We start from the raw sequence: 22340 nt of genomic DNA, 5'->3' as shown, positions 1-22340 counted from the left end.
CAGGGTGTCAAAAGTACCTTGGAGAAGGCAGGAGAATGGAGGGATAATAAATCAGCCATGATGGAATGGCAGAGCAGACTCGATGGCTTAATTCTGCTGTTATGTCTTATGGTCTTCCACTTAGAGATGGAACAGCTCTTCCATGTCAAGCGTTCCACCAGTCAACTTTGCCACCACATCCTCTCTCACTCTGAGTAATTGGATGCAGACGGTTTATCATTGCTGTAAAATTCCCTTTTCTAATCCGAACCTCCTTCCTCCAGCGACTCACTGCCTCAAGACAGGCTTGGTCAATTAATCCACCCCTCTCACTTCCCATTTCACTTCCCCTCTTCAGCTCAGAGCACCACAGGGTTCGGAAGCTGAGGGATATCACAAGCTAACTTCAAGGCTGCCCTTGTAATTCAATGGTTCAATTCAATATCAGAGAACGTGAGCAGTGTACGACCTGAAATTCTTACTCTTCACAGACATCCATGAAACAGAAAAAAAAACCCGCAAAGAATAACAGAAATGTCAGAACCCCAAAGCCCTCCTCCCCCTCCTAAAGCAGCAAAAGCATCAACCCCCTTCCCCCCCCCACATAAGCCCTCAAAGATACCATGATCTGAAGTCCATCAAAAAAACTACAGTCCATCCCAACACTTCAGTATCTTAGACAGTGAGGGAGAGAGGCTGCTCCTGCAACAGAGAGAGCAGGAGCGGAGACCGGCAGACGGGTGTTCCGATGAGGCAATCTTCCGCAACGCTTACCCTTACCTTTGGCCAGTTACTAGGGTTTCCAAACCCCAGTATTTATTTATTTGACAAAGTTTATTCGACGTGGTTTGTGGACTGGATCTGCCATTCATAGCTCACATTATATGTGTTTCTGATCTCTGCTTACTGCTTTTTCATTGTTATTTTGTGCAATTTTGATCAGGGAAGATTTGCTCTGGGGCCTGCAGTCAATGACCAAAGCAAGGCTAAATTGATATGATCTAAATCAAATTGACTGATGTTCTTGCTGTGTTTAATGCAGGGTGGGGGGTTTGGGGGTTGAGGATTGTCTTGCGGTTCTTTTTTATCTTGGTTTCCTGGCTATCTGGGGAAGAATAATCTCAGAGTCGTATACTCGGAGAATAAATGAACCTTTGAACTGATCATTCCTAGACTGTTTCAAGGACTCTGTTTAATATTCTGTGTGTTGTTCGCTCACTTTTTGCCATTTGCGTGATGTGTTAATTTTTGCACGTTGGGGATTTGATGTTTTTCTTTGAATGGTTTCCATGGTGTTTCTGTTTCCTGGCTGTCTGTGGGAAGACAAATCTCAGGGTTGTATACTGCATACATACTTTGATAATAAATGTACTTTAACTTTGATGTTCAAATGAGAGGGGATAAGTTTACGTGAAACGTGCAGGGCAAATTTTTACTTACAGGGGCAGTGGTGGAGGCAAATATGATAGTGGTGTTCAATAGGTCCTTAGATAGGTGCAGAATATTGGGACATGACATTATCTAGGCAGAAGGGATTAGTTAAATTATGCATTTGATTACTAGTTTATTCAGGTTGGTACAATATTTTGGGGCCAAAGGCTTGGGGGGGGGATGCTAGAGTAGGCCCATAGCCTCAGTTCATCACACAGTGGGGCAAATTGCTAAGAAGCTCTCTGATACACAGTCTGGAGCAGACACACAGCCTCAGCACCAGAGAGGGAGGAGTAAACATCGTGGAAGAGTGAGCAGAATCGGCTAAACCCTTGCCTCTGGACCCGACACCCTACCCTATCAATACCCTAGCAGGCACATTTAATAGAGCTGTTAGGGCAGGTTTAAACTAATTTTGCAGGGGGTGGGAACCAGAGTGATAGGGCTGAGGAAGGGGAAAACAGAAATAAATCAAAGATAGTGTGCAACAGAAATTATTAAAAGTACAGGCAGAAGATGAGGCTTAATCACAGGCAGTGGCATGAGTTACAGGGCAATAGAGGCATGGTGCAGTTAAAACAGAAATAATGAAAGTGTTACATTTGAATGCACACAATATAAGGAATAAAATGGATGATCTTGAAATTCAGCTACAGATTGGCAAATATGACATTGTGGCCATCTCTGAAACTTGGCTAAAGGTTGGCTGCCATTGGGAACTGAACGTCCAAGGATATACGGTGTATTGGAAAGATGGGTTAGTAGGCAGAGGGGCTGGTGTGGCTCTGTGTATGAGATATAATATTAAATCATTAGAAAGAGAAGACATATGATTGGAAGGTGTAGAGTCTCTATGGGTTGAGATAAGAAATGACAAGGGTAAAAGGACCCTAATGGCAGTTGTATAGAGGCCTCCAAACTGCAGCTAGGATGTGGATTAGAAATTATCGCAGGAGATAGAAAAGGTGTGTCAGAAAGGTAATGTTATGATAATCATTGGGAATTTCAACATGAAAGTGGATTGGGAAAATCAGGTCAGAACTGGAACTCAAGAGAGAGAATTTGTAAGATGTCTAAAGGATGGCTTTTTAGAACAGCTTGTTGTTGAGCCCACTAGGGGATCGGCTGTGCTGGATTGGGTGTTGTGCAATGATCCGGAGGTGATAAGAGAGCTGAGGGTTAAGGAACACTTAGGGAACAGAAATCACAATATGATCGAGTTCACTTTGAAATTTGAGAGGGAAAAAATAAACTCCAATGCATCAGTATTTCAGAGGAATAAAGGAAATTACAATGAGAGGGGAACCAGCAGAAGTTGACTGGAAAAGGACATTTGCAGGAAGGACAGCAGAGTAGCAAGGACTGGAGTTTCTGCATAAAATGAGGGAAGTGCAAGACAAATATATTCCAAATAAGAAGAAATTTTCAAAGGGAAGAAGGACACTACTGTGGCTGACAAGTGGAGTCAGACCAAAGTAAAAGCAAAAAAGACAGCATACAAGGAAGCCAGAGCTAGTGGGAGGTTAGAAGATTAGAAAGCTTTTAAAAACTTGCAGAAGGAAACTAAGGTCATTAGGAAGGAAAAGATGTATTTTGAAAGAAAGCTGGCGACTAACATCAAAGAAGATATTAATTTTTAAAAAATTATATAAAGGATAAAAGAGAGTTGAGGGTAGATATAGGACCAATACAAAATGGTGCTGGAGATATTGTAATGAGAGATGCAGAGATGGCAGAGGAACTGAATGCGTATTTTGCATCAGTCTTCACAGTGGAAGACATCTGCTGTATACCAGACATTCAAGAGTGTCAGGGAAGTGAAGTATGTGCAGTGAAAATTATGAATGAGAAGGTGCTCAGGAAACTTAATGGTCTGAGGGTGGATAAATCTCCTGGACCTGATGGAATGCACCCTGGGGTTCTGACGGAAGTAGCTGGAGAGTTTGCAGAGGCATTAACGATGATCTTTCAAGAATCGATAGATTCTGGCATTGTACCAGATGACAGGAAAATTGCAAATGTTACTCTGCTTATTAAGAAGGGTGGGAGGCAGCAAAAAGGAAACTATAGACCTGGTAGCCTGACATCAGTGGTTGGGAAGTTGTTGGAATCGATTGTTAGGTGTGAGATTACGGAATACCTGTAGACCAGGGGTGTCAAACTCATTTTAGGTCACGGGCTGGATTGAGCAAAATGCAGCTTCATGCGGGCCGGATCAGTCGGACGCGTGCGAACGCAGCTTTCGTTGCCTCCGTTTTTTTCAGCTGCTCTCATGTGTCTCAGTCTCTGCTATAACTACAAAGTGTTTCACTTTACAAATTCCGTTTCTTATGAAGAAGACTGCCGAGCAAGACTGCCGAATAAACACTAAAAACCCTGAAAACCTGGTACCTGAATAAACTCAGCATTAGCCATATCATACGCCATAGGCGCTTCGATTACTGGGGCCAGCTTTAATAGTAATTAGATATTATCTCGCGGGCCAAAGATAATTCCACCGCGGGCCGAATTCGGCCCGCGGGCCTTGAGTTTGACATATATGCTGTAGACACATGACAAGATAGGCCAAAGCCAGCATGGTTTCCTGAAAGGAAAATCTAGCCTGACTAACATACTGCAATTCTTTGAGGAAATTACAAGCAGGATAGACAAAGGAGATGCAGCAGACATGGTGTACTTGGATTTTCAGAAGGCCATTGACAAGGTGCCACACAGGAGACTTCTTAGCAAGATAAGAGCCCGTGGAATTAAAGGGAAGTTACCAGCATGGGTGGAGCATTGAGTAGTCGGCAGAAAACAGAGAGTGGGAATAAAAGAATCCTATTCTGGCTGGCTACTGGTTACCAATGGAGTTCCACAGGGATTGGTGTTGGGACCACTGCTTTTTACGCTGTATGTCGATGATTTGGACTACAATATTTATGGATTTGTGGCTAAATTTGCTGATGATACAAAAATAGGTGGAGGAGCAGGTAGTGTTGAGGAAACAGAGAGCCTTAAATAGTTTAGGGGAATGGGCAAAGAAGTGGCAAATGAAATACAATGTGTACGGTCATGCACTTTGGTGGAAGAAATAAACGGGCAGACTATTATTTAGATGTGGAGAGACTTCAAAATGCAGAGATGCAAAGGGACTTGGGAGTCCTTGAGCAAGATACCGTAAAGATTAACCTCCAGGTTGAGTCGGTTGTGAAGAAGACGAATGCAATGTTGGCATTCATTTCTAGAGGCATAGAATATAAAAACAGGGATGTGATGTTGAGGGTCTATAAGGCACTTGTGAGACCACGTTTGGACTACTGTGTGCAGTTTTGGGCTCCTTATTTTAGAAAGGATATACTGACATTGGAGAGGATTCAGAGAAGATTCGCAAGAATGATTCCTGGAATGAAAGGGTTACCATATGAGGAACGTCTGGCAGCTCTAAGGCTGCATTCCCTGAGGTTCAGAAGAATGAGGGGGGGAATCTCATAGAAACATTCCAAATGTTAAAAGGCCTGAACAGATTAGATACAGCAAAGTTATTTCCCATGGTAGGGGAGTAGGACAAGAGCACACAACTTCAGGATTGAAGGACGTCCTTTTAGAACTGAGATGCGAAGAAATTACTTTAGTCAGTGGGTGGTAAATTTGTGGAATTTGTTGCTAGGAGTGGCTGTGGAGGCCAAGTCATTGGGTGTATTTAAGGCAGAGATAGATAGGTTCTTGATTAGCCAGGGCATCAAAAGGTATGGGGAGAGGGCAAGGGAATGGGGATTGCTGGAAGAATTGGATCAAATGGCGCAGCAGATTCAATGGGCCAAATGCCCTCTTCTGCTCCTATATCTTATGGTCTTTTCAGTCTGTCTGGGCCAGCATTTAAATTTTCCAAAACACCAGATCATCCCCTGCACGCGTACAATAATAAACCAATTTATTATCAGTGATGATTTTTTTAGTGCAAAAGAAAACACCAGAGGTTTACATTCCTCAAATATGTAAATAGAGCAACTGAGATAACCTGTGGCTCAAACTTCAAACGAGCTTTGTTGCAGCCCTAGCTCTGCTATGTCAGCCCCAGAGTTAATGTTAACTCCGAGCCGTTCTGACTGAAGTGCAGTGGTCTGATTTCATCAGAGCAGCTGCCATTTATTATCAAGTTCGCCTGTTCCAGACAATGCCATGCACTGCAGACAGGAACAGCTGCGAACGTTATCAGAAAATTGTTTACAGGAATCACCAGGGTATCACCAGACAGTTAAAACAAAGTGGGCCAACAGGATCAGTGTGAATAGGTAATATGTGATGATACGTTCTGGTGGGCAGAGGACCTGTTTCTGTGTGGATAATTACTGCAGTACAGATAGGCCCAGAGCAGGGGGTCCCAACTTTTCTGTGTCATGGACCAATATCATTAAATATCATTAAGCAAGCAGACTGTGGATCCCAGAATGGAAACTCTTGGGAGATTAGCTGAAGTAGGCACACACAGTGGCCACTCTGGTACCTAATAAACTGGCCACTGAGTGCATGGTCACAGTCTACAGCTGCTTTCAAAGTTCGATGTGTTGTGCATACAGAGATGCTCTTCTGCACACCGCTGTTGTAACACGTGGTTATTTGAGTTACTGTCGCCTTGAACCAGTCTGGTTATTCTCCTCCGACCTCTTGCATTAACAAGGTGTTTTTGTTCACAGAACTGCTGCTCACTGCCTGTTTTTTGTTTATCAGACCATTCTCTGTAAATTCTAGAGAAAATTGCAGGAGATCAGCAGTTTCTGAGATACTTGAACCACCCCATCTGGCACCAACAATCACTCAACGGTCCAAGTCACTTAGATCACATTTCTTCCCCATTCTGATATTGGTCTGAACTACAACTGGACCTTTTAACCACGTCTGCATGCTTTTATACATTGAGTTGTTGCCACATGATTGGCTGATTATAGTTGCATTAATTAGTAGGTGTACAGGTGTACCTAATAAAGTGGCCACTGAATGGAATATTAACATTTAAACATTTGGACAAGTACATGAATAGGAATATTTTGGAGGGATACAGGCCAAATAAGGGCAAATGGGACACACACACAAAATGCTGGAGGAACAGCAGGCCAGGCAGAATCTATGGAAATGAGTAAAGAGTCAACGTTTGAGGCTGAGACCCTCCATCAGGACTGACCTGCTGAGCTCCTCCACCATCTTGTGTGTGTTGCTTTTGATTTCCAGGATCTGCAGATTCTCTCGTGTTTGTAACTTAGATGAGCATCTTGGTTGGCATTGACCAGGTGGGCCAAAGGGCCTGTTTCCATGACGCAAGACTCCATAACTCGATGATTATGACTTAAGTGAATTGCCCATAATGTGCCCAGGACACATCCAATGGTCATCCTGGGTAGACAATTCACAATTCTAGCTTATTCTGGCTTTTTCTCCTTTCAAGTCCTGAGGAAGGGTCTCGGCCCAAAATGTCGACTATTTATCCTCTCAATGGATGCTGCCTGACCTGCTGAGCTCCTCCAGCATTTTGTGTGTGTTGCTCTGGATTTCCAGCATCTGCAGAATCTCTGGTGTTTACATCTAGCAGAAGCTTTCTCGATCTCTGACCCAATTTGCTAACCCTAAATTACGAGACTATGATGCCTGGTTCTAGATACGCAGCTGGGGAAATGTCCCTGTATACGCAGATCATTTTTATTACATTTTAATGACATCACCACTTAGTCTTCGAAACTCAGGAGGATGAGAACATAATCTGATCAATCTCTCTGCATTTGACAGTCCAATCATCCCAGAAATCAGCCTGGAGATTATTTGCTGTGCCTGTAATGTCTTTAGTATTTAAGTAATATAGTAAATATATTGTTCGATTAACCATTAGTTGTTATTTATATAATTCATCGTGGATTATATGTAAAAGTACATTACGCCACCAGGTCACATGTGAGTGCTTTATGAAAGTAAAATCGAAATCAAGTCAAGTCAAGTCACTTTTATTGTCATTTTGACCATAACTGCTGGTACAGTACACAGTAAAAATGAGACAATGTTTTTCAGGATCATGGTGTTACATGACACATTACAAAAACTAGACTGAACTACGTAAAAAAAAAAACAACAGAGAAAAAAAACAACTTCACTAGACTACAGACTTACCCAGGACTGCATAAAGTGCACAAAACAGTGCAGACATTACAATAAATAAATAATGTACACATTTTACCAGGTTCCTGTGTTTTTCTTTCGATTAGCTTTTGGAATTAGAGAAAGCAACAGTGCGCCCCTCCCCCCACCCCAGCATCTTAAATATTGAGCACGAGAAGCTCCCACGGCAATGAGAAGGCAATAAAATAGCCTGCTTTAAGAACATCGCGGGTAAAGTCCTCCCCACCGTTGAGCACGTCCACATAAAGCGCTGCCGCAGGAAAGCAGCGTCCATCATCCACAACCACCGCCATCCAGGCCACCTTCTCTTCTCACTGCTACCATCAGGAACGTGGTACCGGGGCCTCAGAAATACTGGTAAAGATTTGCTCCATTTCTCACATGTACATTGAAACATCAAAACATGGTGAACTGTGCCAATTGCATTCATGACCAACAAAGTCAAAGGTTGCACTGGACACCACGCCTCCAGCACCAACTTAGCATACCAACAGCTCAGAAGCCCTAACCCACATGTCTCTGGAAAGTAGGAAAGTGGGGGGAAACCCTGCACTATGGAGCATCACGGGTAAAGCCCTCCCCACCACTGAGTACATCTACATGGAATACTGTTGCAGGAAAGCAGCATCCATCATCAGGAACTCCAACCACCCAGGCCGTGCTCTCTTCTCACTGCTGCCGTCAGGAAGGAGGTTCAGAAGTCTCAGGTCCCACACCACCAGGTTCAGAAACAATTTTTACCCTACAACCATCAGGCTCTTGAACCAGCATGGATAACTTCACTCATCTCAACACTGAAGTGATTCCACAACCTCTGGACTCACTTTCAAGGACTCTACAACTTGTGTTCTCAGTATTATTTATTTATTATTATTTATTTTTCTATTTGTACAGTTTGGCTTCTTCTTATTATCAAAGTACATATATACGTCACCATGTACATCCTTGAGATTCATTTCCTTGTGGGCATTCAATGTAAATGTAAAGAAACATAATAGAATCAATAAAAAACGTGCACGACAGACGGACAAACCACCAGTGTACATCACGGGTGAAGCCATCACAACCATTGAGTACACTACATGAATCATTGTTGCTGTCATAGGAAAGCAGCACCACCCACACCATGCTCTCTACCCGCTGTGCCATCAGGTGGAAGGTCCAGGAGCCTCAGGACCTACACCACCCGTTTCAAGAACAGTTACTACCCCTCAGCCATCCGGCTCTTGAACAAAAGAGGACAACTGCACTCATCTATTGAGATGTTCCCACAACCAATGATCTCACTTTAAGATCATTGGGATTGTATATGGTGACATAGATGCACCCTGATAATAAAATTTAACTTTTGAACTTTGAAAAGACAACAAACTGCAAATACAAAAAAAAAGATAAATAAATGAATATCGAGAACATGAGATGAAGAGTCCTTGAAAGTGAGTCTACAGGCTGTGGGAACCGTAGTGTTGAGGAGAGTGAATTTAGTTTGAGTTAACTTTAAGTTATGTTACTGCATGTTTGTCATGTCTGTAATAGGCTGTGAACCCATGAACACTACCATTTTCCTCTTTTGCACTGTTTATTTATACTTATGTCTTGTGTATTATATATTACATCTTACACTACATTGGACTCTCTCTCACAACCTTGCAAGAACATCATGTATAAAAACACAAAATGCTGGCAGAAGTCAGCAGGCCAGACAGCATCTATGGGAGGAGGTAGTGACGATGTTTCGGGCCAAAACCCTTCATCAGGAACATTGTGTGCTTATTTTGTATACTTACTGCCCATTACGCTGCTGGCGTTTAGGGCAGCAATGAAGGTGCCCCATCTCTGGCAGTGTTCAGGGATTCCTTCATCATGTCAGTAGATTCCTCTCTGTTTTCACTACTGTCAGTCATGCAAATCCCGGGTGGAGACTCAGGAATACCGTCACACTCAGATGCAGAAGGATGCTTCATTGCTGTTTCCGTAACAATTTTGCTTGACCAGTCAGGGTTGTTAGCCCTGAATTGAACTCCCAAACCTTGAAGACCGGTGGACCACTCTTAGTCTGGCCTCGACACTTTGACTTGTTTGGCATGGATGACTCTACCAAGAGCCAAACCGCAAAGCCCTGACACCAGCCAACAAAGCTCTCTGGGTCATTGAGGAAAGCAATCCTCCAAACCCAACCACAAGGTTGTGAATTTAAAAACACAAACACGAGGAAATCTGCAGATGCTGGAAGTTCAAGCAACACACACAAAATGCTGGTGGAACACAGCAGGCCAGGCAGCATCTATAGGGAGAAGTACAGTCGACGTTTCAGGCCGATACCCTTTATGTTTACGTTTAGGACAAGAATATAAAAGCAAGGATGTAATGTTAATGCTTTATAAGGCACTGGCAAGGCCTCACTTGGAGTATTGTGAGCAGTTCAGGGCCCGTTATCTTAGAAAGGATGTGCTGAAACTGGAGAGGGCTCAAACGAGGTTTATGAGGTGATTCCAGGATAGAATGGCTTGTCATATGAAAAGCACTTGATGGCTCTGGGCCTGTATTCACCAAAATCCAGGAGAATGAGGGGTGACCTCATTGAAACTTATCAAATGGTGAAAGGACTTGATAGAATGGATTGTGGAGAGGAAGTTTCTTACAGTGGGGGAGTCCAAGACCAGAGGACACATCCTCAGAATAGAGGGATGTCCATTTAGAAAAGAGATGAGGAGGGATTTCTTTAGCCAGAGAGTGGCGAATCTGAGGAACTCACTGCCATAGGTGGCAACGGCAACCAGGTGGTTGATAGGTTCATCTCAGTGGATGAAAGATTACGGAGAGGAGACAGGAGAATGGAGTTGGGAGGGAAATAGATCAGCCATAATGAAATGGTGGAGCAGACTTGATGGGCCAAATGGCCTAATTCTGCTCCTTATGGTCTATTGTTAACTTATGCTTTCCACCTTTGTAATGTTCTGTGCTGCTGCAAAATGTTCATTTTCATGGCATTTATACCCTGAATACGTCTGCCCAACATGATAAACTTGGAATGGGGTACAGTCAACCAGAGGAGCAAAGATTAGCAAATCCAGTGGGAAGAGCAAGAGAGCAAATGAACAGGAGGGGAAATATAGAGCTACCATAATGGCAGAGTGGACATGGAGAGGATATTTCCAATAAGACCAGAGAGCACAGCCTCATAAGAGGACCTCCTTTAAAATTGAAATGGGAAAGAATTTCTTTAACCAGAGGGTGGTGAATCTGTGGAATTCATTGCCACAGATGGCTGTGGAGGCCAAGTCATTGGGTATATTTAAAGCAGAGGATGATGGGTTCTTGATTAATCAGTGCATCAAAGGTTACGGGACGAAGGCAGGAGAATAGGGTTGAGAAGGATAATAAATTAGCCATGATTGCATGGCAGACAGAGCAGACTTGATGGGCCAAATGGACAAATTCTGCCCCCATGACCTATGGTCTAATGCAAGGCATCTGACTACTTGATTAATGCAAAGCTATAACTAACACATAATCCCACAATCTTGCTGCTGTGACTGGACACAGCCAAAGGATGGGCAGTCCTTCCCAGGGTACTGAATCACTGAATATAAATAGGGGGTGAGGTAGTAAAAGAGTAAGTGGTATTCCGCTGTTCGTCAAGGAACCCGTTACTTCAATAGTGAGGCGGAATATCCGAGAAGGCCACATGGGTAGAGATTAGGAACAAAAAGGGGGTTGCCACTTTGCTGCCATGATATTACACACCACCCAACAGTGAACTGAGGATAGGCAACAGAAAGCATCCTGATTGGCTGCATCATGGCGTGGTGTGGCAACTCAAATCCACAGGAAGACAAGAAGCTGCAGAGAGCGATGGACTCTGTCTAATACATCACAGGCACACAAGGCACAGGAGCAGAATTCTGCCATTTGGCCCGCTCAGTCATTTGATCATGGCTAGTTTATTGTCCCTCTCAACCCCAAGCTCCTGCCTTTTCCCCATACCCATAACCTCCAATGCTCTGACTAATCAGCCTCCCCACCAGCAGAAGTATCCACAGGAGGTGCTGCCTCAGGAAGGCAACATCCATCGTCAAAGATCCCTACTATCCAGCCAGGCCATCTTCTCACAGCTACCACCAGGCAGGAGGCCCAGAAGTCTGAAGCCCCACAGTATGCATGACTGCATCACTGTCTGGTATGGAGGTTCTAATGTGCAGAATCTAAAGAGGCCCCATGATGCCAGAGGACTGGAAAATTGCAAACTTAAGAAAGGAGGAAGCTAGCAGAAAGCCAACTGTAAGCCAGTTAGCCTGACCTCAGTGGTTGGGAAGATGTTGGAGTCAATTGTTAAGGATGAGGTGATGGAGTACTTGGTGACACAGGACAAGATAGGACGAAGTCAGCATGGTTCCCTTCATGGAAAACCTTGCTTCGCAAACCTGTTGGAATTCTTTGAGGAGATTACAAGTAGGACAGATAAAGAGGACGCTGTATGTTTGAACTTTCATAAAGCCTTTGACAAGGTGCCACACATGAGGCTGCTTACCAAGTTAAGAGCCCATGGTATTACAGGAAAGTTACTGGTATGGTTTGAACATTGGCTGATTGGTAGGAGAAAGTGAGTGGGAATAAAAGGATCCTTTTCTGGTTGGCTGCCAGTGACTAGTGGTGTTCCGTAGGGGTCAGTGTTGGGACTGCTTCTTTTTATGCTGCATATCAATGATTTAGGTGATGGAATAAATGGCTTTGTTGCCAAGTTTGCAGATGATACAAACATTGGTGGAGGAGCAGGTAATGTTGAGGAAACAGGTAGCCTGCAGAAGGACTTAGACAAGATAGGAGAATGGATAAGAAAGTGGCAAATGAAATACAATATTGGGAAATGCATGGTCATGCACTTTAGTAGTAGAAACAACTGTGCAGACTATTTTCTAAATGGGGAGAAAATCCAAAAGTCTGAGATACAAAGAGAATTGGGAGTTCTTGTGCAGAAAACCCTAATGGGTAACTTGCAGCTTAAGTTGGTGGTGAGGAAGGCAAATGCAATGTTAGAATTCATTTCAAGGGTTTAGAATAAAAAAGTAGAGATGAGATTATGAGGCTTTAAGGCGCTGGTGAGGCTTCACCTTGAACATTATGAACAGTTTTGGGCTCCTTATCTAAGAAAGATGTGCTGGCATTGGAGTTCAGAGGTTCACAAAGATGATTCCAGGAATGAAAGGGTTATTATACAAGGAACGTTTGATGGTTCTGGGTCTGTACTCGCTGGAATTTAGAAGGATCTCATTGAAACCTTTCGAATGCTGAAAGGCCTAGACAGAGTAGATGTGGAAAGGATGTTTCCCATGGTGGGGGAGTCTAGGACAAGAGGGCACAGCCTCAGGATAGAGGAGCATCCATTTAACACAGAGATGTGGAGAAATTTCCTGAGCCTGAGGGTGATGAATTTGTGGAATTTGTTACCACAGGCAGCTGTGGAGTCCAGGTCATTGGGTATATTTAAGGCGAATATTGATAGGTTCTTGATTGAACACGGCATCAAAGTTTATGGGGAGAAGGCTGGGGAGTGGACCTGAGGAGGGGAAAAAAGGATCAGCCATGATTGAATGGCAACACGAGTGAATCTGCAGATGCTGGAAATAAATAAAAACACAAAATGCTGGCAGAACTCAGCAGGCCAGACAGCATCTATGGGAGAAGGTAGTGACAACGTTTCGGGCCGAAATTCTGCCCGAAATGTCGTCACTACGTCCTCCCATAGATGCTGTCTGGCCTGCTGAGTTCTGCCAGCATTTTGTGTTTTTAGCCATGATTGAATGATGGAGTAGACTCAGTGGACCAAATGGCCTAATTCTGCTCCCATGTTTTACGGAGCAATGGTCTTATGGATTTAGATTCAGCCAGCTCAATCACAGGCACGTCCCTGCCCACCATCACCTTCAAAAGACCGTGCCTCAGTAAGGCAGCATCCATCATTAAGGACCGTCACCACACAGAACATGCCTTCTTCTCGTTGTTACCATCAGGGATAAAGGAACAGCTTCTTTCCCTCTGCCATCAGATTTCAGAATGGACAATGAACCCATGAAGTCTCCCTCACTAATCCTCTTTTACACTATATATTTTAATACAAATTATAGTATGTTTTTAGTGGTGGGCTGAAAGTACATTTCTACCAAAGGAACAGAGAAATCTACAGTACATTACAGGCCCTTCAACCCACAATATTTTGCCAACCACATAGCCTACCCTAGAAACTGCCCAAAATTACCCTACCACAAAGACCTCTAATTTTCTAAACTCCAAGTATCCAAGAACCTCTTAAAAGACATTGTATCCACCTCTACCACCATCGCTGGCAGTGCATTCCATGCACACATTCTGTGTGAAAAACTTACCCCTGACATCCTCTCTGTACCTACTTCCAAGCACATTAAAACCATGCCCCCTCACGTTAGCCATTTCAGTCCTGGGAAAATAGTCTCCGGCTATCCACACGATTAATACCTCTCATCATCTTGTACACCTCTATCAGGTCACCCCTCATCCTCCATCACTCCAAGGAGAAAAGGCCAAGTTCACTCAACCTATTCTCATAAGCTACACCTTCCAATCCAGGCAACATCCTTGTAGATCTCCTCTACACTCTCTCTATAGTATCCACATCCTTCCTGTAGTGAGGTGACTAGAACTGAACACAGTACTCCAAGTGGGGTCTGATTAAGGTCTTATATAGCTGTAACATTACCTTACGACTCTTGAACTCAATCTCACGGTTGATGAATGCCAACACACCATACACCTTATTAACAACACCGTCAATGTACACAGCAGCCTTGAGTGTCCTATGGACATGGACCTCAAGATCTCTCTAATCCTCCACGCTGCCAAGAGTTTACCATTAATACTATAATTTGTCTTCAAATTTGAACTACCAGAATGAATCACTTCACACTTATCTGGGTTGAACTACATTGACCACTTCTTAGCCCAGTTCTGCATCCTATCGATGTCCCGCTTTTATCTCGTTTCAACCCTTCAGACTGTCCACAACACCCCTAACCCTTCTGTCATCAGCAAACTTACTAACCCACCTTTCTATTTCTTCATCTAGGTCACTTATAAAGATCACAAAGAGGAGGGGTCCCAGAACAGATCCCTGCAGAACACCACTGGTCACGACCCCTATGCAGAATACGAACCATCTACAACCACCCTTTACCTTCTGTAGGCAAGCTAAATCTGGATACACAAAGCAAGGTCTCCTTGGATCCCATGCCTCCTTACTTTCTGAATGAGCCTTGCATGGGAAACCTCATCGAATGCCTTACTGAAATCCATATACACTACATCCACTGCTCTACCTTCATTGAGGTGTTTTGTTACATCCTCTAAGAATTCAGTCAGGTTCTTAAGGCATGACCTGCCCTTGACAAAGCCATGCTGACCATCCCGAGTCAGATTATGTCCCTCCAAATGCTCTCAAATCCTGCCTCTCAGGATCATCAACAACTTGCCCACCACTGAAGTCAGACTCACATGTCTATAATTTCCTAGGTTATCTCTACTCCTTTCTTGAACAAGGGAACAACATTTGTAACCCCCTATCCTCCAGTACCTCTCCCATCCCTATTGATGATGCAAAGATCATCGCCAGAGGCTCAGCAATCTCCTCCCTCGATTCCCACAGTAGCCTGGTGTATATCTCCTCTGGTCCCGACAACTTATCTAAGTTAATACCTTTCAAAAGCTCCAGCACATCCTCTTTCTTAATGTCTATATGCTTAAGCATTTCAGTCCACTGCAAGTCATCCCGACAATTGCCAAGGTCCTTTTCCTTGGTGAATACTGAAGCAAAGTATTCATTAGGTACCTCCACTACCTCCTCTGACTCCATGAACATGTTTCCACTATCACACCTGATTGGTCCTATTCTCACAAAGCTCATCCTCTTGCTCTTCACATACTTGTAGATGCCTTGGGGTTTTCCTTAATCCTGCTCGGCAAGGCCTTCTCATGGCCTCTTCTAGTTTTCATATTTTATTCTCAAGCTCCTTCTGACAACCTTCTAATTTTCTAGAACTCTATCAGTAACAAGTTTCTTGAACTTTTCACAAGTTTTTTCCTTCTTAAACTAGATTTTCTACATCTTTTGTACACCATGGATCTGTTACCCTACCATCCTTTCCCTGCCTCAATGGAACATACCTATGCAGAATGCTATGCAAATATTCCCTGAACATTTGCCACATTTTTGCCGTGCATTTCCCAGAGGTCATCTGCTCCCGGTTTATGTTCCCAGGTTCCTGCCTAATAGCAACATTTTTCCTCCTACCACAATTAAATATGTTCCCAAATTATCTGCTCCTCTCCAGCACCATGGTAAAGGAGATAGAGTTGTGGTCACTAACTCCAAAATGCTCTCCCACTGAAAAGATCTGACACCTGACCAGGTTCATTTCCCAAACCAGATCAAGTACAGCCTCTTCTCTAGTTGGCTTATCGACAAATTGCAAAATGAAACCATCCTGAACACACCTAACAAACTCCACTGCATCTAAACCCCTTGGTCTAAGGAGATGCCTGTCATGATTAGGAAAGTTAAAAATCACCCATCACAACAACCCTATTATTGTTGCACCATTCCAGAATCTGCCTCCCTATCTGCTCTTCAATATCCCTGTTACTGTTGGGGAGGGTCTACAAAAAACACCCAGTAGAGCTATTGCCCCCTTCCTGTTTCTGACTTCCACTCACACTGACTCAGCAGACAATCCCTCTATGACTTCCTCCTTGTCTGCAAGCGTGACACTATCCCTGATTAGCAGTGCCACACCCCCACCTCTTTTGCCTCCCTCCCTGTCCTTTTTGAAACATCTAAGCCTGGAAACTCAGCAGCTATTCCTGCCCCAGACATCCAAAGGAGGTGTAAGGTGCTTCTCCACTTCTTCCCTCCCAACCTGCAGGTCACCCTTGGGCAAGGTGTAGCACCTCCTTAGCTCCCCCCCCCCATCCCAATCAGGGTCACTTGCACCCATGGGAGCAGGTGGTGGATGGTCGTACGAGCAGCTGGTGCATATCACAAGTCCTGGTTCTGTGACCACTGATACCAGGGAGAATCTCTGAGGAGTATTGATAATGGATGGATTCACCCATCTTGTAAAGGCACAGAAGTAGCAATGGCAGACTACTTCTGCAGAAAATTTTGCCAAGAACAATCATGGTTATGAGACCACGATCATCTACATCATACAATGTTGTCTGAAAGGCAGCAATGGCAAAGTACTCCAACAACAATCATGATCAAAAGACCATGATCTCCCTTGGCACACGATGGTAATGATGATATAGCACACTGCTGCCACAAAACAACAACATTTACAACATATGGAATTCGATCCTGTCCAGACACATCACAGCTTGGTACGTGAACTGCGCCGCCCATGACCGCAGGAAACCGCAGAGAGTTCTGGACACAGCTCAGCACTTCACAGAAACCAGCCTCCCCTCCACGGACTCCGTCTTTGTTTTACAAACCATTCATACGGATCATTTCACCGTAGTGTATTGAGGAAGAACAAGGGAAAACAATAACAGACAGCTGAATAAAGGGTTACAGTTACAGAGAAAGTGCAGTGCAGGCAGTCAGTAAGATGCAAGGGGCCTAATGAGGTCAAGGATCCATTTTATCCCAGGGTAGAGCTCAATAGTCTTATAACTGTGGGATTGAAGCTGTCCTTGAGCCTAGTGGCGTCTGCTTTTTGTGTACCAGGAGCTGTTTAATCGGCAGGGTAAAAGCCTTGAGTCTTTTCTGCATCCTCTGCAAATTAAGCTGAACTTATTGAAATTGAAACTTTGAAAAGACTCATCAGGTCAGTCAGCATCATGGCAGAGTTAACGCAGAGCTGCTACCCACACAACCTTTCATACAGAGATCTTTATTTGTGTTTTATTAGACATTCCACGCCGAACAGGCCCTTCGGCCCTTCGATCCGAGCCACCCAGCAATCCACAGATTTAACCTTGGCCTAATCACCGGACAATTTACAATGACCAATTAACCCATGCCTTTGGGCTGTGGGAGGAAACCGGGGTCCCCCAGAGGAAACTCACGCGTCACGGGGGGAGGGCGAGCATAAACACGGGGGCTTAAAAACTTTGGGTAAGGATGGGGTGGGGGGAGAGATCCCAAACAGATTGCTGGCTGTGCAGAGGTATCGAAGACAGGTTCTGCCAATGAGACGCCCAGAAATATAAGGACATGGTTAAAAATTCACCAGATGGATTGTCATTACTGCTGCTTTAGAAGTTACAGGTTTTTAATGCAATGCGTGCGCCTGTTAATTATAGCCTCAGCTGGTGTCCCAGTCCGCCTGTAACCCAACACGGCTATAATTAACTTCGGGAATACTCTGCCTGAGCGGATCGGGGGGGGCTCGCTCGCTGCCTCTTACCCTGAAATGTCACCCCGCAGTACGCGTCGCTGATGTCCTGCTCGATAATCTGCAGCCGCTCCGCGCACAGAACGAACACCCGCAGCATCCTGAGAGCGGCCGGGGCGAGCCGGGAGGGTCAGGCGTCCAGTAATTGTCTCTCATCCGCTCCTGGACCCGGAGTCGGTCTTGCCCCACCCCTCCCTCCCTCTCCCTTTAACTAGCTCCTGCCTCCGCCCCTCCCACTCTCGATCAATCTCTTTTCCCTTCTACCTCTCTTTCCTTCTATTTCTTCCTTCCCTGGTTCTCTTTTTCGCTTCCTCTTTCTATTCCCTTTTATTGCTCCCACTCTCTCTCTCTTTGCTCAATTTCTGATTCTCTATCTTGCTATCACTATCTCCCCTCTGCCTCTCTTTCTTTATTTTCCCCACTATCTGCCCATCTCCCAACTTTTTCCCTACGCTCTCCGTTTTCTCTGTCTCCTCCTCTTGGCTCTCTCTCCCTCCGGCTTTTTCCGTCCTCCTCTCTCTATCTGTGACTTTCTCTCTCACTCTCTCCCCACCCACCTCGTTCCCTCTTTCTCCCTTAACCGGTTGCCACCCACCCTCGCCTTCAGCGTTATGGCTCTCCTCGCTCTCTCCGTTTCCCCCCGCCTCCCACCAGCACCGAGGCGCCGCCTTGGCTTCTGATACAGAGCGAGAGTGCGCCAATGCGGTCAGCCACGGCCCATGTGAAGCTGATTATGGACTGGCTCCCGTTTCTATTGATCAGCTCTGCGGAATCTCTGACTCGTCTTCTCAGCTGTCCAGAGAGTGCGTTTATATAGCGCCTTCTGTGACTTCGGAACCAACCATTGTAGGGCTCTAGAAGAGCGGGGAAAAGCTACGCAATAGGGTTATGACCAAAAGCACAAGAGATTCCGCAGATGCTGGGAATCCAGAGCGACACACACAAGATGCTGCAGGAACTCAGCAGGTCAGGCGGCATCTATGGAAAGAGTAAATGTTTTCAGGTCTTCTTAGAGCAGTGGTTCCCAACCTGGGGTCCAAGGACCTCTTGTTTAATCTTATTGGTCCATGGCATATTAAAATGTTGGGAAGTCCCTGTCTTGGAATGATACAGCATAGAAACTGGCCCTACTGCCCAACTGGTCCATGTGCAGCAAGATACTCATCTAACTGAGCCCAGCTTTGGCTCATATCCCCCTAAACTTTTTCCTGTCCATGTACCTATCCAAATGCCTCAACCACCTCCTCTGGCAGCTCCTTTCACCTAGATACCACCCTTTGGGTAAAAAAAAAAGGGTGCCTTCAAGTGTCTTTCAAATCTTTCCCCTCACCTTAAATCTATCATCTCTAGTTCTCGATTCCCCAACCCTGGGTAAAGACTGTGACCTTCACTCTAGCTTTGCCCTTCAATTTTATACACTTCTATAAGATTACCCCCTATCCTACACTCGATGAATATAGTCCCTACCTGCTCAGCCTCTCCTGATTGACTAAGTTCCTCCAGCATTTTGTGTGTGTCGCTCAAGGTTCCCTGCATCTGCAGAATATCTGGTGTATGTCATCACTGCAATACAGTGCTGTGCAAAAGCATGTAGATATAGCTAGGGTGCACATCACTGCAGTAATTTAATGTATTACACTACTGCTGCCACAAAAACAACAAATTTCAGGACATACGTGAGTGATGATAAACCTGATTGTGGTATGAGTCTCTATTTCTGGACTAAGAACTGAAAGTGTAGACTGTGTAGGAAGGGGGGCAGGGAGAGGGGAATCATGGTTGGGGAAAGGGGAAGGGCGAGGAGAGGGAGCAGGAAGCATCAGGAATCAAATGACTCTGCCTGGTGTCTCAGGGCTGGGTGTGTATGCACCCGCACTATACCCTGTCTCTGGCATTCCTTCTCGGCCACCTGTCCCACAGCGCTCCACCCTCACCATTCCCAACGTCCTTTAGTCCCGCCAGATTTACAAACTCGCTCTCAGCTCCATGTTGACAAATACAGTACTGTGCAGAAGATTTAGGCACCGTGGGTAGATATACCTAAGAGTTTTATAGAACATAGAAATCTGCAGCACGTTACAGGCCCTTCGTCCCACAATGTTGTACTGATCATGTAACCTACTCTAGAAACTCTAGAATTTCCCTGGCGCATAGCCCTCTATTTTTCTAAGCTCCATGTACCTATCTAAGAGGCTCTTAAAAGACCCCATTGTATCCACTTCCACCACCATCACCGGCAGTGCATTCCACGCACCCAGCATTCTCTGTGTGAAAAACTTGCCCTGACATCCCCTCATGTTAGCCATTTCAGCCCTGGGAAAAAGCCTCTGGCTATCGACACGATCAATGCCCCTCATCATCTTATACCTCTCTATCAGGTCACCTCTCATCGTCCATTGCTCCAAGGAAAAACACTCAACCTATTCTCATAAGGGATGCCCTCCAATCCAGGCAACATCATTGTAAATTTCCTCTGCACTCTCTCTATAGTATCCACATCTTTCCTGTAGTGAAGTGATTATATATTACTGTATGTGTATGACAAGATCTCTCAAATAAAAAAAAAACGATTGTGACCCTCCCTGCCGTGAAGGTCGCTGGTTAGACATCAGAATACCAACAGGACATCGGAATACCAATACCACATCGGAATACCAACAGGACATCGGAATACCAACAGGACATCGGAATACCAATACCACATCGGAATACCAACAGGACATCGGAATACCAACAGGACATCGGAATACCAATACCACATCGGAATACCAACAGGACATCGGAATACCAATAAGACATCGGAATACCAATACCACATCGGAATACCAACAGGACATTAGAATACCAATAAGACATCAGAATACCAATACCACATCGGAATACCAACAGGACATCGGAGGCATGGCCGAGCAGCACCGTGAGACAGATCATTCTCAACATGCATGGACTGATAGCACAGGTAATTGAGGGCCTTAGTGGTGGGGTAGGGGTACATCTCTACCAAAGGAAACACAAGGTACACTGCAGATGCTGTGGTCAAATCAACATGTACAAAAGCTGGATGAACTCAGCAGGTCGGAAGAAACGTTGACTGCTCATTTCAACGGATGCTGCCCGACCTGCTGAGTTCATCCAGCTTTTGTACACGTTGATCTCTACCAAAGGAGGTGTGAGGTGCTCCTTCCCTCCACTAGCTTGCAGGTCACCCTTGGGCAAGGTGTAGCACCTGCTTAACCCTGATGGTTGTATGAGCAGCTGGTGCATACACAAGTCCTGGTTATGAGACCACTGACTCCAGGCAGACAATCTCTGAAGAGTATTGAGAATGGCTGGGGTCGCCATCTTGTAAAGACACTGCCCAGAAGAAGGCAATGGCAAAACAGTTCTGAAGGAAAATTTTGCCACGAACAATCATGGTCATGAGACCATGATCGCCCAGGTCATACGACAGGGCACATAATGATGATGTTATATAACACGGCACATGATGATGATGAATGAGGGCCTGTACCCTCCACCCCTCCATGACCTCACTCTTTTTCCTTGCCTGGGTGTCATTCACTGCACTGCACTGACCAGCAGGAACGCAGGCATTAATAAACACTGTCATTGTCTATTGACAACTGAACCGTTTACGACACAGTCAAAATTAAAGGAAGCCTGAATCTGGGATGAAAGCTCTGCAGCAGCTGTGGCTGTTCTAACGGCAAAGTTCAAAAACACAGGAGATTCTGCAGATGCTGAAAATCTTGAGTGACACACATGAAATACTGGAGGAACTCAATGGAGAGGAATAAACAGTCGACGTTTCGGGCCATGACCCATCATCAGGACTAGAAAGGAACAGGGAAGAAGCCAGAATAAGAAGGTGGGAGGAAATACAATAAATGTTCGACTTAGATTAGTACAATATAATTTTTTACATCAATTATATATAACGCCACAGAAAATAAATAGATTAAATTCAAATATGTCTGACCAATGTTTTCGATGTAATCAAGAAATTGGTACTTTTTTACATTCTACTTGGTCTTGTTTTAAAATTCAACCATTTTGGATAAATCTAAGACTTTTATTGGAACAAATTACTGGAGTACAACTCCCACATAGTCCAATATTATTTTTATTAGGAGATATTGAAGGGACAATACCAAAACTTAAATTGAATAAGTATCAGAAAAAAATTATAAAAATTGCATTGGCAGTAGCCAAAAAAGTTATCGCAGTTACTTGGAAATCTGATTTATATTTAATTATGGATCATTGGAATAATGAAATATATAGTTGTATTCCACTTGAAAAAATTACATATAATCTAAGAAATGAATATGATATATTTTTGAAAATTTGGCTCCCATA

General features: G+C 44.4%; 1 protein-coding gene across 1 annotated transcript in view; it reads right to left on the bottom strand.

The window, feature by feature from the left end:
- Positions 1-18714, bottom strand: part of LOC140726118 (dysferlin-like) — a 388334-nt gene extending 369620 nt beyond the window's left edge. Inside the window, 1 exon segment of the mRNA XM_073042070.1 lies at positions 17994-18714. Coding sequence (XP_072898171.1) covers positions 17994-18081 — 88 coding nt within the window. The 5' untranslated portion in view covers positions 18082-18714.
- Positions 18715-22340: the final 3626 nt, after the last annotated feature.

This window comes from Hemitrygon akajei, chromosome 4 (genome assembly GCF_048418815.1).
Source record: "Hemitrygon akajei chromosome 4, sHemAka1.3, whole genome shotgun sequence".
NCBI classification, from domain to species: Eukaryota; Metazoa; Chordata; class Chondrichthyes; order Myliobatiformes; family Dasyatidae; genus Hemitrygon; species Hemitrygon akajei.
Note: the sequence above shows the minus strand (reverse complement) of the source record. Positions and strands in the feature narration are given on the sequence as shown.